At 34.6% G+C, this 13,140-nt stretch overlaps 1 protein-coding gene across 1 annotated transcript; it reads right to left on the bottom strand.

The window, feature by feature from the left end:
* Window positions 1-1,568: 1,568 nt before the first annotated feature.
* On the bottom strand, window positions 1,569-13,140 carry LOC138322142 (collagen alpha-1(III) chain-like). Its single transcript, XM_069266196.1, has 3 exons — window positions 13,074-13,140; window positions 7,358-9,934; window positions 1,569-1,621 (listed from the first exon to the last, which is right to left on the bottom strand). Exons 1-3 carry the CDS (start codon window positions 13,138-13,140, stop codon window positions 1,569-1,571), a joined length of 2,697 nt encoding a protein of 898 aa, XP_069122297.1.

Raw genomic sequence — 13,140 nt, forward strand, 5'->3', positions numbered from 1 at the left:
TGTCCGTAAACAATTTACATTTTCGACTTCTTCTCCAAAACTGCTGAAGCAATTTCAATGAAATTTTGCACAAACCTTCTAAGGCATAAGGCCAATCAGAATTGTGAATTATATGGTCCCCACCCCCCAGGGAGCTGTGGGAGGGGCCGAAAGGGGGAAAATTGAGTAAAATTTCAAAAATCTTCTTCTCTATTCAGTATTCACAGACGTGATAGAATCAAATACTTCTCATAGATAGAAAGGTCTTAAGGTCTTTTACAAAAATTGTGAATTATATGACCCTGGGGTCTCTCGTTTCCCCCTGGGGAGGGGGTTAAGTTTGCTCTAGTCTATATAGGGAAAACACATTTTTGAGCATTATTTGGTAATTTGTAATAGGAAATGGGTCAAATGTTGTCAGAAATATCAGTATGAGATGGCCATTAAATTCTATCAACAAATTTTCTATGACTGACCCCCAGGGGCCTTAGGGGCGGGGTCAAAAGGGGTCAAATAGGTAAAAACTTCAAAAATCTTCTTCTGAAATTCTGGAAATGGTAGAGTCAAATACTTTTCATAGATAGAAAGGTTTTATGGTCCTGTACACAAATTGTGAATTATATGACTCTTGGGTCTCACGTTTCCCCCTTGGAAGGGGGTCAAGTTTACTAAAGTTATTATAGGGAAAACACATTTAATGAGCACTTTTTGCTCATTTTTTTCATAGGAAACGAGTCAAACTTGCTTAGAATTATTAGCCTGAGATAGCATTTTAACATTATATCCATATTGGTCCTGGCTGAGCACCTGAGGGTAGAGGGGCAGGGCAAAAAAGGTCAAATATGCTAAAATTTCAAAAATCTTCTTAGAATAAAATACACTTTATTGATAAAAAGGTCTTAAGGAGTTTTATAAAAATTGTGAATTATATGACCCTGGGGTCTCACGTTTCCCGTTGGGGAGGGGTTCAAGTTTACTTAGGAAAAATATATTTATGAACATTATGAACATTGCTTTCATAGGAAATGAGTCAAACTTGATTAGAATTATTGCCTGAGATATAGCATTTTAACATCCAAATCAGTCCTTAATGCCTCCCTGGGGGACCAGAGGGGCAGGAGCAAACAAAGTCAAAATGATTAAAATTTCAAAAAATACTTCTAAGTTCATAGGTTTGATGGAAGCAAATACTCTTCATAGACTAAAAAGTCAAATTAAATAAAATTTTATAAATCACTGACCAACTTCAAGGCCCAGTGTATAGTGTTTATATGTCTTTAAATTTGTTTCATTATTTATTTCATTACATATTCAAACTCAGGTGATCGTTAAGGCCCATGTGCCTCTTGTTTATGTTTTCTTTTTACTTTTCCTTTTTTTAAATTAATTAATGTAAATTAGATACCGTTATTTAATCTAATTTCTTATATAACATTGATTTCTTTTTATTACTTGGATCTTTTGCACACAGGAAAATAAAGATATATCGTATCTATAAAGGTGAAAAAAATTTAAACGATTACATTGTTCGAGTTATCTCCCCGATAATATTAAACCCCTATCTTGTATCCTCACCTATAACGAGCTGTCTATAGAGTGAATGGTCTGCTTGATCCACTTCCTGTGTTAGTGCTCTGCTGACCTAGAATCGATAAACATACCATTAAAGAAACAATGAATAAACATAAATACACTATTCTTATTTCAATAATTTGAATTGATGATTATAAGGAAATTAAGGAAATTAAAAGAAAATTATCAGTTGAACAAACATGCTTATTACTTTTCAAAATATCTTTTATGGTAACTTCAAAGGAAAATATTCGAGCATCGTGATTACATACTATCACTTTCTGAGTAACACGCATAATTCATCCGACATTCGTATAGACATTTTTGGCTGGAAAATCCATGGCATTTTTTCCATCAATTTATCTTTTTCTTCACTTATGATCAATGCTGCTAATTATTTCTAAAAATCTCCATTGCAGGTAAGGAATATTATTATCCCATGGTTGCTAGAGAGTATGATGACCTGTGGTTGTTGGGGAATAAAATATATCGCGTAGTTGTCAGGATATGAAATTATCTTTTTAACATCGCTGAAAAAGAACAAGGTCTCATGGTTGTCGGTGTATATGTAGGTTGTTGGGAGAACTGGCCCCGATTTCTCAAAACAAATTTAAGTCAAAAATATTCATATAAGTTATGTAAGATAAAGAAAACTTTTGACTCCGAGAAATCGGAGCCTGGTAAATAACATAAAAGAAATACGGGAAACAACTGGCACAGCAATCGTGCAAACCTAATAGAATAATGATCATGATCCAGATTCTTAGATAAATAAAAGCAACCCCGTATGACAACCTCAATGACGATTGGTCGATCTCGTACATTCAGGTTAAAAAGAACATTTCAACTGAACACAATAATCACAGGTCTTCAATAAGATAAAATACCTTGTCCTCGTGACAGGAACTGTTCAAACAGCCCTCCTCTTGTTCCTAAAATAACATTGTACCAATATACAAAAACTATCAAAAGGTAAGGACAATCAAACTATTTGCTATGGATTACAATATATATACCACAGGATTTAACATGAGAAAAGCAAATTATGGAAAATATTGTTAATGGCGTATTTCGTTAACATCGTGAAAATTATGAAAAAAACACGGAATCAATAAATCTTATATTTACCACATGAAATTTCAGGCATTTAATTCTTGAATTACTTTATTGTTTTATAGACATGAGAATATCGATCTTTTTAGTATTTAGTATAAACTGCTAATATGTATACTAGAAGCGAGAGGTTAGTGAGCCTTCATCCAAGAAAAATGCATATTGTTTCTTTAGATTGGTATCATACACGTTAGTGGGTAGTATGAATCCACCTTATGCATAATTATGTTCTTGATGTATCTATGTACTACATCAACATTGCGGAAGCTATAATTTACTCTCGATACAATAAGTGTTGATTTCACGTATAGGTATAACCGGTATAAGTCTAATGCGATTTTGATGCAGTAAGCCACGACAATGCATAAGGTGTCTAAAAGAACAGCTAGAATAGATGTTATTTTATTTAAATAATAAAAGTATATTAGCATATAAATACAATTCTTTACACACAACTTCTGCATTGTTATTTTGGGTATACATACATTTGATTATACAGTTTTATTGTATCTAATTTACACAGTAGTTTCAAAATTATCGAAAGACCTTTACCAATACAATTTTACAACATACATATTTTATATAAAATGATTTAAAAAATAATGTATATCGAAGAAAAGACAACATAGAAGAGAGAGTGAAATCCACTTATCTAATAGACACAGGATTTTTTTAATTATTTGTATGTCCTCCTAACCCAACAACGCCAGCATAGATATATCGTCTTTTCAGAATCTTTACTTTTTTACATATTAACTAATATATACTCGACTATATGTCAATCGTTTACAGAATTAATGTATACTATAGATACATATATTTAAAATCTATCCCTTTAAGGCACACAATACGTAAGTTATCAGGTTTTTTTTGTAATCACAAACAAAAAATAACCACTTTCTCTCTGCATATTGACTTAAGTGATATAAGGTGTTACTGTTCGATTATTGTATATGTCTATGATTACAGAACTGAAAAGTTACGTATGTTGGGCCTTTAAAAGAATGACAGCATTTTTATGTTCTACTATAGGTAAATATAACTACATATCCCCTGGTATCCCATCATGACCGACTACGTCCTATTGTTCATTAAAACTGTTCAGTTTTCATTTAGTATCAGACTATTACCCGTGAGATAAAATTGTGGAGACTTCAATTGAAAAAATAAAATCCTTCATCTAATATTATATTGTTAAAACATTTGTAAATAATCCAACTATTTGCTTGACATATTCGATATACAATCGCTAATTTCAGAAGTATAAAATAGGTCGACATGACTTCCTCCTACATTCTACGTGTTATATATGTCGTGCAGACATGGTCATGTTAACAACGTTGTTTGTTGTTTCTGTGATATGGTTATTTCCGATAAACAATAACCCCTTTCATAAAAAGCCCGGCCATACCACAATGTCATATACAGTGATGCTGTACTGGGGATTTCCAATGTTTAATTTATCGTTACTTCATGTAAAATGTGTAATTATTTATCTTCTATATAGCTTATAGTTTATCACAATAAGAAATCTTAACTGCTATATTTTATACCGAGATCTTATCATTATAACAATATATATAGTAATATTATTATGTTTCTGTTTAATTGAAAAGTTTAAAATTTGATAAGTCCTTTTACAAACTTTTAACTCGGGAGATTCTCTTACCAGAACCTAGGTTCATGTAATATCATGATCACCAAATCTCTATCCATTGTTTAAGGGCCAGAATTGGCAGCACTCTTTCCTGCTTTAATGGCGGTATACATAGATTCAAATTCGTGCATTTTGATGAAATATCTCAATAACACATCTTTCAAATGTAAAAAGAAAATCCCGACCTTATTAATTCTAATATACAGGGCGTTATATGTTAGTCAAATCTAAACATGGCAAAACGAAATCAATACACATGTAATATAGAATACCAGTCAATGCCTTATATAACAATAGGAGAGTACATTAAGATGTTCGAAGCGTGATTAGTTTTTCTAATTTTTGTATAACGTCCGTGTTTGGATGTATCCATGTCTGGAAAAAGTTTCACCAGTACTCTCCCTTTGGCTGGTGTATTATATGTATTTCATTCTTAAACAATTTTTTTTGAATCTCATTTGTTTTTATTTTCAATTTTTGCTGTCACGTTCATATATCATATACACAATGGATAAAAAACAAAGAAAAAGACCATTGTAAGCAAGAAACATTTACTTTTACCAAAATTTCTACCTTCGGGAAAATTAATTAGTCATTTATCATTTAAAAATTAATACTTAACATTTCATGTGCTTGTAACAATAGGTTTGTTAGCTTTTATTCTTATGAGTAACAGTCAAGGTTGTGGTGTTGTTAGGGAAATACGTGGTCGTAGTCAGGTATGTTAACTGTTAATTTGTCTTAGAATACAACATTAATGTTTACAAGTAAAAAACAACAACACACTATATCTTTATTTCAATAGACTCATAGCACATAGATGACGTAATGGGAATTTTTATCACAATATATAGTTACACGTGTTTAAGTCATTGTCGATTGATTTACACATTAAATATAAACAAAACGTCCGTGTGATATTCATATGTAAAATCAAAGTGTGTTTTTTTACAGTCGATTATTTTAATAAAATGAATAGTTTTGACTCCGATAATGATATGTCAATAAATACAAAATTAAATTGAAATGACGACATTTTAGAATAACGCTTTCTTGCGAAGCGATGATGAAATATTTTTACGACAATAAAAACACACGTGTTCGGTTATGAAAAATAAATTTTATAAGCACAAAGATGAAAGCTTTTAAATAGTAATGGATGGCAACCTTACGAAAATATGTTCATATTAGATCTGTGAATAAATTAAGATAAATTACAAGAAGTTAAAATAGATAACATGCAACAGTACATTATTATCTCAAACCTTTATTGTCTTATGAATACAGCTCGAACTTTATTATAATAAGCAGGAATGCTCCGTTAAAAATATCAGTCATATCTGGTTGAGAATTGCTAAATGTTTAATACATCATTTTGACATTAACATTTTTGTAAGCCACAAACTATCAATGTTATTTTTGTTTCTTTATCTATTTATGATGTTTATCATTAATTTCTTTCTTCAGTAAACACGACATATATCATAAATTTCTTGTTTTGTTCCAAAATTTTTTAACTGCTTTCAGTCGGCATTAACAGATAATGATGTATATATTTAATTCCATATGAGACTTTATCATTCTATCATAAAAAAAATATTACTATGAGTTCATATTGCGTTGCTTTGATGCCTCTAGTGTGCGCATATGGCCACGGTATGTATATATCAATATTAAACCGAACCTCGTATCTTTTCCAGAATAGTTTACCACTACGTATATATCCAGTTTAGCTATCTGAACAATGCATCTCTAAGATTGTATTTCTTTTATTTGGGCCGTCATGTAATAAACAACCTGAGTATTTCATTAACATGACATTTACAGATGAAGGTCAATTAATACCACTTTATTATCATACAGAACCAGTATATATGTTCGACACCGACACTTATGGAAAGGGTCAACTTCAAATGATGTTTATATCATTTGCAACTCAGAAATCATATTTTATTAAATCTTTAATTTCATATATCTAAACTTTGACTACTTAAATTTGAGATGCTATATCAAGTGATATTTTCAGAAAAAAATCCTTGAAAATGGCTGGCAACAAACCCACAAAAACCCCTTTATTTCGTTATACGAGGTACATTTCCAGAGATATAAACCCTCCGGCCACCATGACCAAGGGTTATCAGGCAGATGGTAAAAAAGAATTTTGAAATGTCAGTCACTGTGACTCAGCTATCGAGGGCTAATTGTACATACAAACATCTTTAGTCACTTTGACCAAGTGATGGGGGTTGGTTGTACACCCAGTATCAGTAACCGATATATTTGCCTCATGTAGAGCATGGGTTCTTATGTCAGCGCCCATGGGCTATTATTCGAACAATTATTATTAAATCGGACAAGGGAAACAATGAATTATAAAAACCATAATACAATACACAGACTTATTAACATATATTGACATGACATTCATCCAATTAATTTCTGGAAGAGTTGTACTCAAACAATATAATCTACGTTTTATGGGAATTGCTGCAAGGTAAAATTCATTTGAATAAAAAATTCCTGGCTAGATGGTACATGCATCACTATAAATACATTAGTTACATATTAATACCCAAATGTCTTTGAGCAATTGAACAGTATCCCCTTATCTTTTGACCGCATCTTTAAGTAAAATTTAAAAGGTTTTAATTCAAGAGATAAGCCATACATTTTCTATTTTTTATTTCAGAAAAAAATAGATGACGGAGTTTTACTTTTTTCAGAAACTAACTCATCCTGAAAATTGACTTTGAAAATGAACAAAAAATATTATTTATATCAGATATGTAATCTGTAGATTTGCTTTACTAGATATGTTAGCTAGACGTATAGGTTTAATAATACTAGACCAATTAGCTGCATGCATATTTGTATTGATTAAGCTGCTGTTATATATCATGCTAGAAAATAGCGTTATCAGCATGACGCTAGCATTATTCATCAATAATAAAGTAGAAATCATCTTTAAAGTTAGATAGTTAGTTAGGAGGGGTTTGTTACTGAGGACACATGCTGCCATTTAGACTGGTGACATACCTGCTGAAGAACTCGGTGGATTTGGGTTATCCATGAAGTTATGAACTGTAGTGCTCATCGGATCAACCTGATTTGTTGACGATTGAAATGGAAAATTTTGGATTGGATTAGTAACTGTACCAAAGGAGATACCATTCTGACTAGCGGCCCCTGACTCTAGACCTGGGTTAGAAGCAGCATTTGTCCCACCGCTGCCACCGAGAAACTGAGCACCAGACGGCAGTGCAGAAGCAGCTGGGGAACTACTGTCACTACTGGCGAGATTTTTGATTGCTGTCATTATTTCTGTCCTGGTAACATGACCGTCACTTCGCCATAATACCCGTCCATCATGATCAGTGATCGTTGTGACCATGTCACTGTCGCCTTGCGGATTATTACCTGTAGTAGAAGAAGAGCTCCCGGTCCCAGTCATTCCATTTAAACCCGCGCCAAACTGGTTCTGGCCGGGCGTTCCTCCTAACGGAAACTGTAATGCTCCTGGTTGATTGGAGCTTTGTGACGGACTTCCTGGAAAAGATGGGTTCTGCGGAAAAGGAGATCCATTTGCGCTTCCTTGATTATTAATACTATTTTGAACGGAACCACCTTGTGTTGGCATGCCAGCGAATTGTGGTTGGAATTGACTTGGGTTGAACGGCTGAGGACTTTGTCCTCCTTGAGGAGGCTGGAAACCCATTTGTTGATTGCTTCCTGATGGCACGCCGCCATTTGGGGGCATTCCTGACATAGTGTTTCCTTGATTCATGCCTGGCATGCCATTCATTCCTTGCATACCGTTCATTCCTTGCATACCGTTCATTCCTGGCATACCGTTCATTCCTGGCATACCGTTCATTCCTGGCATTCCATTCATTCCCGGCATTCGGTTCATTCCCGGCATGCCGTTCATTCCGGGCATTCCATTTGGACCATTCATAGTTCCCCCAGACATACCGCTATTCATTCGTCCGGGCATACCGTTATTTGATTGAGGCCCTCCTTGCATTCCACCAGGCATACCGCCAGGTACATTGTTCATGCCACCTTGAATATTGCTCATGCCGCCAGGCATATTGTTCATGCCACCAGGCATATTGCTCATGCCACCAGGCATATTACTCATGCCACCAGGCATATTGTTCATGCCACCATTTTGCGGTCCTGGCATATTATTCATCCCTGGATGCATGCCTCCCATCATTCCATTCATACCAGGATTCCCGCCTTGCATATTATTCATCGGCATGCCACCTGGCGTATTACCTCCTGGTCCACCCTGCGTTCCAGGTCTTCCATTCATATTTGGCATTCCATTCATATTTGACATTCCATTCATATTCGGCATTCCATTCATATTCGGCATTCCATTCATATTTGGCATTCCATTCATATTTGGCATTCCATTCATATTTGGCATTCCATTCATATTTGGCATCCCATTCATGCCTGGTATCCCATTCATTCCCGGCATGGCAGGCATGCCGTTTGAACCAGTATTTCCATTCATTCCTGGCATCCCATTCATACCCGTCATTCCTCCTGTCATGCCATTCATTCCGGGGGCTTGTCCTTGGTTTCCCGGCCGATTCCCAAACATATTTTGTTGTGACCCCATCCAGGGTGGAGGTGCCTGTCCAGGAGTGTTTGGTGATCCAGTATTTGTATTTCCTGCTCCAAACTGTGGAAATCCATTGTTTGAATTTCCTGAATTCATTCCTGATGGCATCTGCCCAGGCTGCATTCCAGGGAAATTCCCGCCAGGATTTTGCCCTGAATTCATTTGGTTACCTTGATTCATTTGAGTAATATCCGGAATACCTGGAAAAGGACTTTGAGCTCCAAATGGCATCATTCCATTTGGTTGCATCATTCCATTTGGTTGCATCATTCCATTTGGTTGCATCATTCCATTTGGTGGCATCATACCATTAGGAGGCATCATTCCATTTGGCGGCATCATTCCATTAGGGGGCATCATTCCATTTGGCGGCATCATTCCATTTGGCGGCATCATATTCCCGAATCCGCCAGGCTGGTTATTTGACTGTCCTTGCTGACCGTTGTTGTTGTTGGACCCTGATCCACCAAAAGACGAAGGCGTGTCCGTATCTGGCTGTGGTGAAAGCTGTCTAATCAATTCTTGTCCCATTGCTAATCCGAAACGATCAGCGAAATTCGGCATCGTGCTTAAGTCTAACGCTCCACCAAATGCTGTTTGGCCTGGTGGCATATTTCCCCCGGGTGGCGGTGGTGCGCCTACGAACGGTAGCATATTACCGGCGCTTGCCTGTGAAAACATCCTAGCTCTGCTCCGTAAAGTGTTGGCCATATTAGTAGGAAGAACTCTGAAATTTCCCATAGGGTTTGCACCCGTTTGTGGATTCCATTGCCTCATTCCTCTGGCGCCTGGAGGACCCGGCATATTAGGACCTCCGCCACCACCCATTTGAAAGTTTGGTACTGGACCCGGTGTTTGAGTGAATGGCATAACCGGAAATTGATTATTCCCAAACCGCAGGACATTTGGATCCCAAGCATTGGTTGGGTTGCCAAATGGGTTCCCTTGTGGTACGAAGTTTGTTTGAGGCGATTGAGCTGAAAAAATAAATAAATATATATATATATATATTTGATAAAGAAATCTTTTATATATTTACACATATTTGCATGAATGTTTTTATTTTTATTTACATGTATATCATTCAGCAAACCTGTGGACATTACTCTAATGAAACTTTATGAAATACAGTAATGTTGATAACGAACATGTTTACAGCGAATTTATGATTATAACGTAGTATTTTTCACTCCCCATTAAGGTCCCTTTAAGACGTAAATAAAGGGTGTTTAACGAAATATACTTATAACGAAGTGATTTCGTTGGTCCCCAGAGGTTCGTTATAACTGCACTTTATTGTAACTAAATCGCTAAAATGAGATAATCGCTTAAATTGGAACGCTTTAATCGAATTCACTCAAACAGGAGTTTGATAAGGAGCTCCCTGACGAACATGCCACACACTTATTTTATTTCGTTTTAAAGATGCTCCACCTCCGACAGAGCATAAATGATATTCATTATTTGAACAATAATTTGTGTCTTATCGTGTATATATATGTCTAATATACAAATAACACAAAAAAATAATATAAAATAATTTATTTTGCCTTTGGTGCATGCGCAATCAGTACTTCATTCCATTTACGATATAGTGCCACAGATTTTTTTCGGCAATGAATGCAATTAATTATTTTTTATATTTTTAACTTGAAGTAAAATTAGAAGCTCAAACTTTTCACTGTTGGTAATGGTGTAAAGCACCTAACCTTTTTAACTTTTTTAATAGTGAAAAAATACCATATGTCGGCGGTGGAGCATCTTTAAAGAAATACTAATTCGTTTTAATGAAATAAATATATTTCGTTTTTTCGAAATGTTGTTTTGTTTTATAAAAAATAACATTTAATTTTATCGAAATACTAATTCGTTATAACGAAAAATGTTTCGTTTTTTCGAAATGTTATTTGGTTTAAACGAAATTTTATTTCGTTCTATCGAAATGCTCTTTGGTTTTAACAAAATAACATTCGTTATTTCGATAAAACGGATGCTCCGTAGTTCGGTAACTTGACTTTTCTTTTGTATAAATACGAGTCAGTAAGCGTGTCGTGGAGCATTGTCAATTAAGGGGGAACAGACAGTTTACGAGCATAAAATCTAATGAGATCATCATTACTGATGATCTTCGTACACTACCTTTGAACTTTAAGTATGTAGGGGATATGTCAGCTAATGTCAACAACCTGTCAGTTTATAACGATGGAGGAGGAAACCAAAGCCGGACCACAAATTGCATAATGATTTTCTGTTTTACATAAGGTATTTATAAACCGCGAAATCTTGGATCAAAGTGTCATTGTTAATGATGACTAGAAAGTTTGTAGTTTAATTGATTTCGGGCCGTTATCAAGATTTAGCATGACGTCTTCATTACCTTGTTGGCCACTAAAAATAACCATGATAAATACAGCTATTGTGTATGATGACTATAATTTTGTTTGACAAAAGATGGATGGACATTAAATGATGATAACGGAATTACTACAGTGGCTACTAATATAACGTCTTCCCAGAAAGTAAAAATCGAAGATGATTTGTCATTAAGACTATATTGGCCTCTTTAAACTATCCCGATGATTATCTCTCGAACCAAGGTTATGGAGGACGTATGATAATTGTGATTATGATTCCCTTTATTATTTCTAATTTTCAAACTCTAAATTGTAACAACCCCTGACCATTTCCTACTCCAATTGGTCATATTGTCATGTATCACGTGATAGCTGTCGCCAGTTAATTTTGAAATAGAGAGAATGTCAGAAATTGAAGAAGATTAAGAAGGCTTATCGAATCCTGACCGGTTTATAAATGATCATACATGATATTGTGCAGTTTTTGTACTTAAAAAAATATTTAGACAATACACAGCTTTGTACGTTTTTTAAGATTCAATTATGATGCAAAGTTGATGGTACGCAACTAATAGAACAAGAAACATGTATGAAGGTGTGTCATAGTGATGATTCATGTATAACAAGAGAGCTTTGATAGGTGATCCAAAGACACTAGTTAAATCACCCCTTAAACGCATCTGATATACTCCAGTAACCTTAAACAATATGTCCTGCCACGCCTAGCTAGTTTCAGACGTCATCACCCATGGGATTTGTTTTGTAACTTGACCCAAGTTTGTATGACCTTGATAAGGCACGGAGCTCTTTCTCATCCGGAGCTCCTGGATAACTTATCCTGTCAAGGTTAAATTATCAATCTCAGTTTGAATCAAGGTCTGGTTGTCCTGTCGAGACATCTTGTTGTCTAATTGGTATTTTGACATCAAACATTTTAGTGCACTTGAAATGATTTTTGTCGCTTAATTGTCTTGTCTGTCTGTATCGTACCAGTGTGTATCAACATAGCGAAGTCCGGAAATTTTAACTGATTTTTAAGAAGATCTTAGTTATATGTCAACAGCAAATCCTATCTAATGATGTTTATGTCTACATAAAGCCATTATGATTTTTTTTCTACAGAAAGCCCTAATGAAATCCTTACGTATGTAAAGAAAATCCTTGATGGGGTTTGATCAAACGAAGGCATTACGAATGTTTTACTGTTGTAAGGAAATATACTGCCGTTAATGTTTCTCTATGTTGTTTCACTGTCAATAAATGTCTTGTACCTCTCAATTCTTTGAAGTTTGATCACCGAGTAATGACACTGATTGGTGGTATAAATACACTATAGATAAATATCAAATATATAGAATCGGTGTTTATTGTATGCTTTAATGTCGGGTTAATATAAATATACTTTAAATAAATAAAAAGAGAAAATTTATAAATAAAAAATAGACACAAATGTCCATCAAATCACTAGTATGTCTTCTTCTTTGAAAAACCTACATATAAAATCATTTTCTTTGTACACGAGTAAAATGACAATAATTATGTAATAACAGTCTAAAATAAACATACCTTATTTACGTATAATGACAATTTGTAAATCAACAGCAGATATGGGGTTTATTAATATGATTTAATGCGACAAGCTTGATCTCGCGTCATAAATTCATAATCATACATTTGAGATAAAAATACGATATTACAAACTACACTTTCACATAATTGTTCACATTTATAGATATTTAGAATGTAACAGAGGTGTACTCACCATTTATAATTACTAAATCCACGGCCAGACATACTAAGGAGAACAGCAGATGTTTTGTGTCCGCCAT

This window comes from Argopecten irradians, chromosome 4 (assembly GCF_041381155.1).
Source record: "Argopecten irradians isolate NY chromosome 4, Ai_NY, whole genome shotgun sequence".
Lineage (NCBI taxonomy): Eukaryota > Metazoa > Mollusca > Bivalvia > Pectinida > Pectinidae > Argopecten > Argopecten irradians.

Excerpts from the sequence above, each read along its gene's own strand:
- LOC138322142 (XM_069266196.1), bottom strand. The coding sequence starts at position 13,140 with ATGGCGGACACAAAACATCTGCTGTTCTCCTTAGTATGTCTGGCCGTG. Across the intron at positions 9,935-13,073 it reads GGATTTAGTAATTATAAATG|CTCAATCGCCTCAAACAAAC; the intron begins GTGAGTACACCT and ends TTATTTTTTCAG. Across the intron at positions 1,622-7,357 it reads TCCACCGAGTTCTTCAGCAG|GTCAGCAGAGCACTAACACA; the intron begins GTATGTCACCAG and ends TATCGATTCTAG.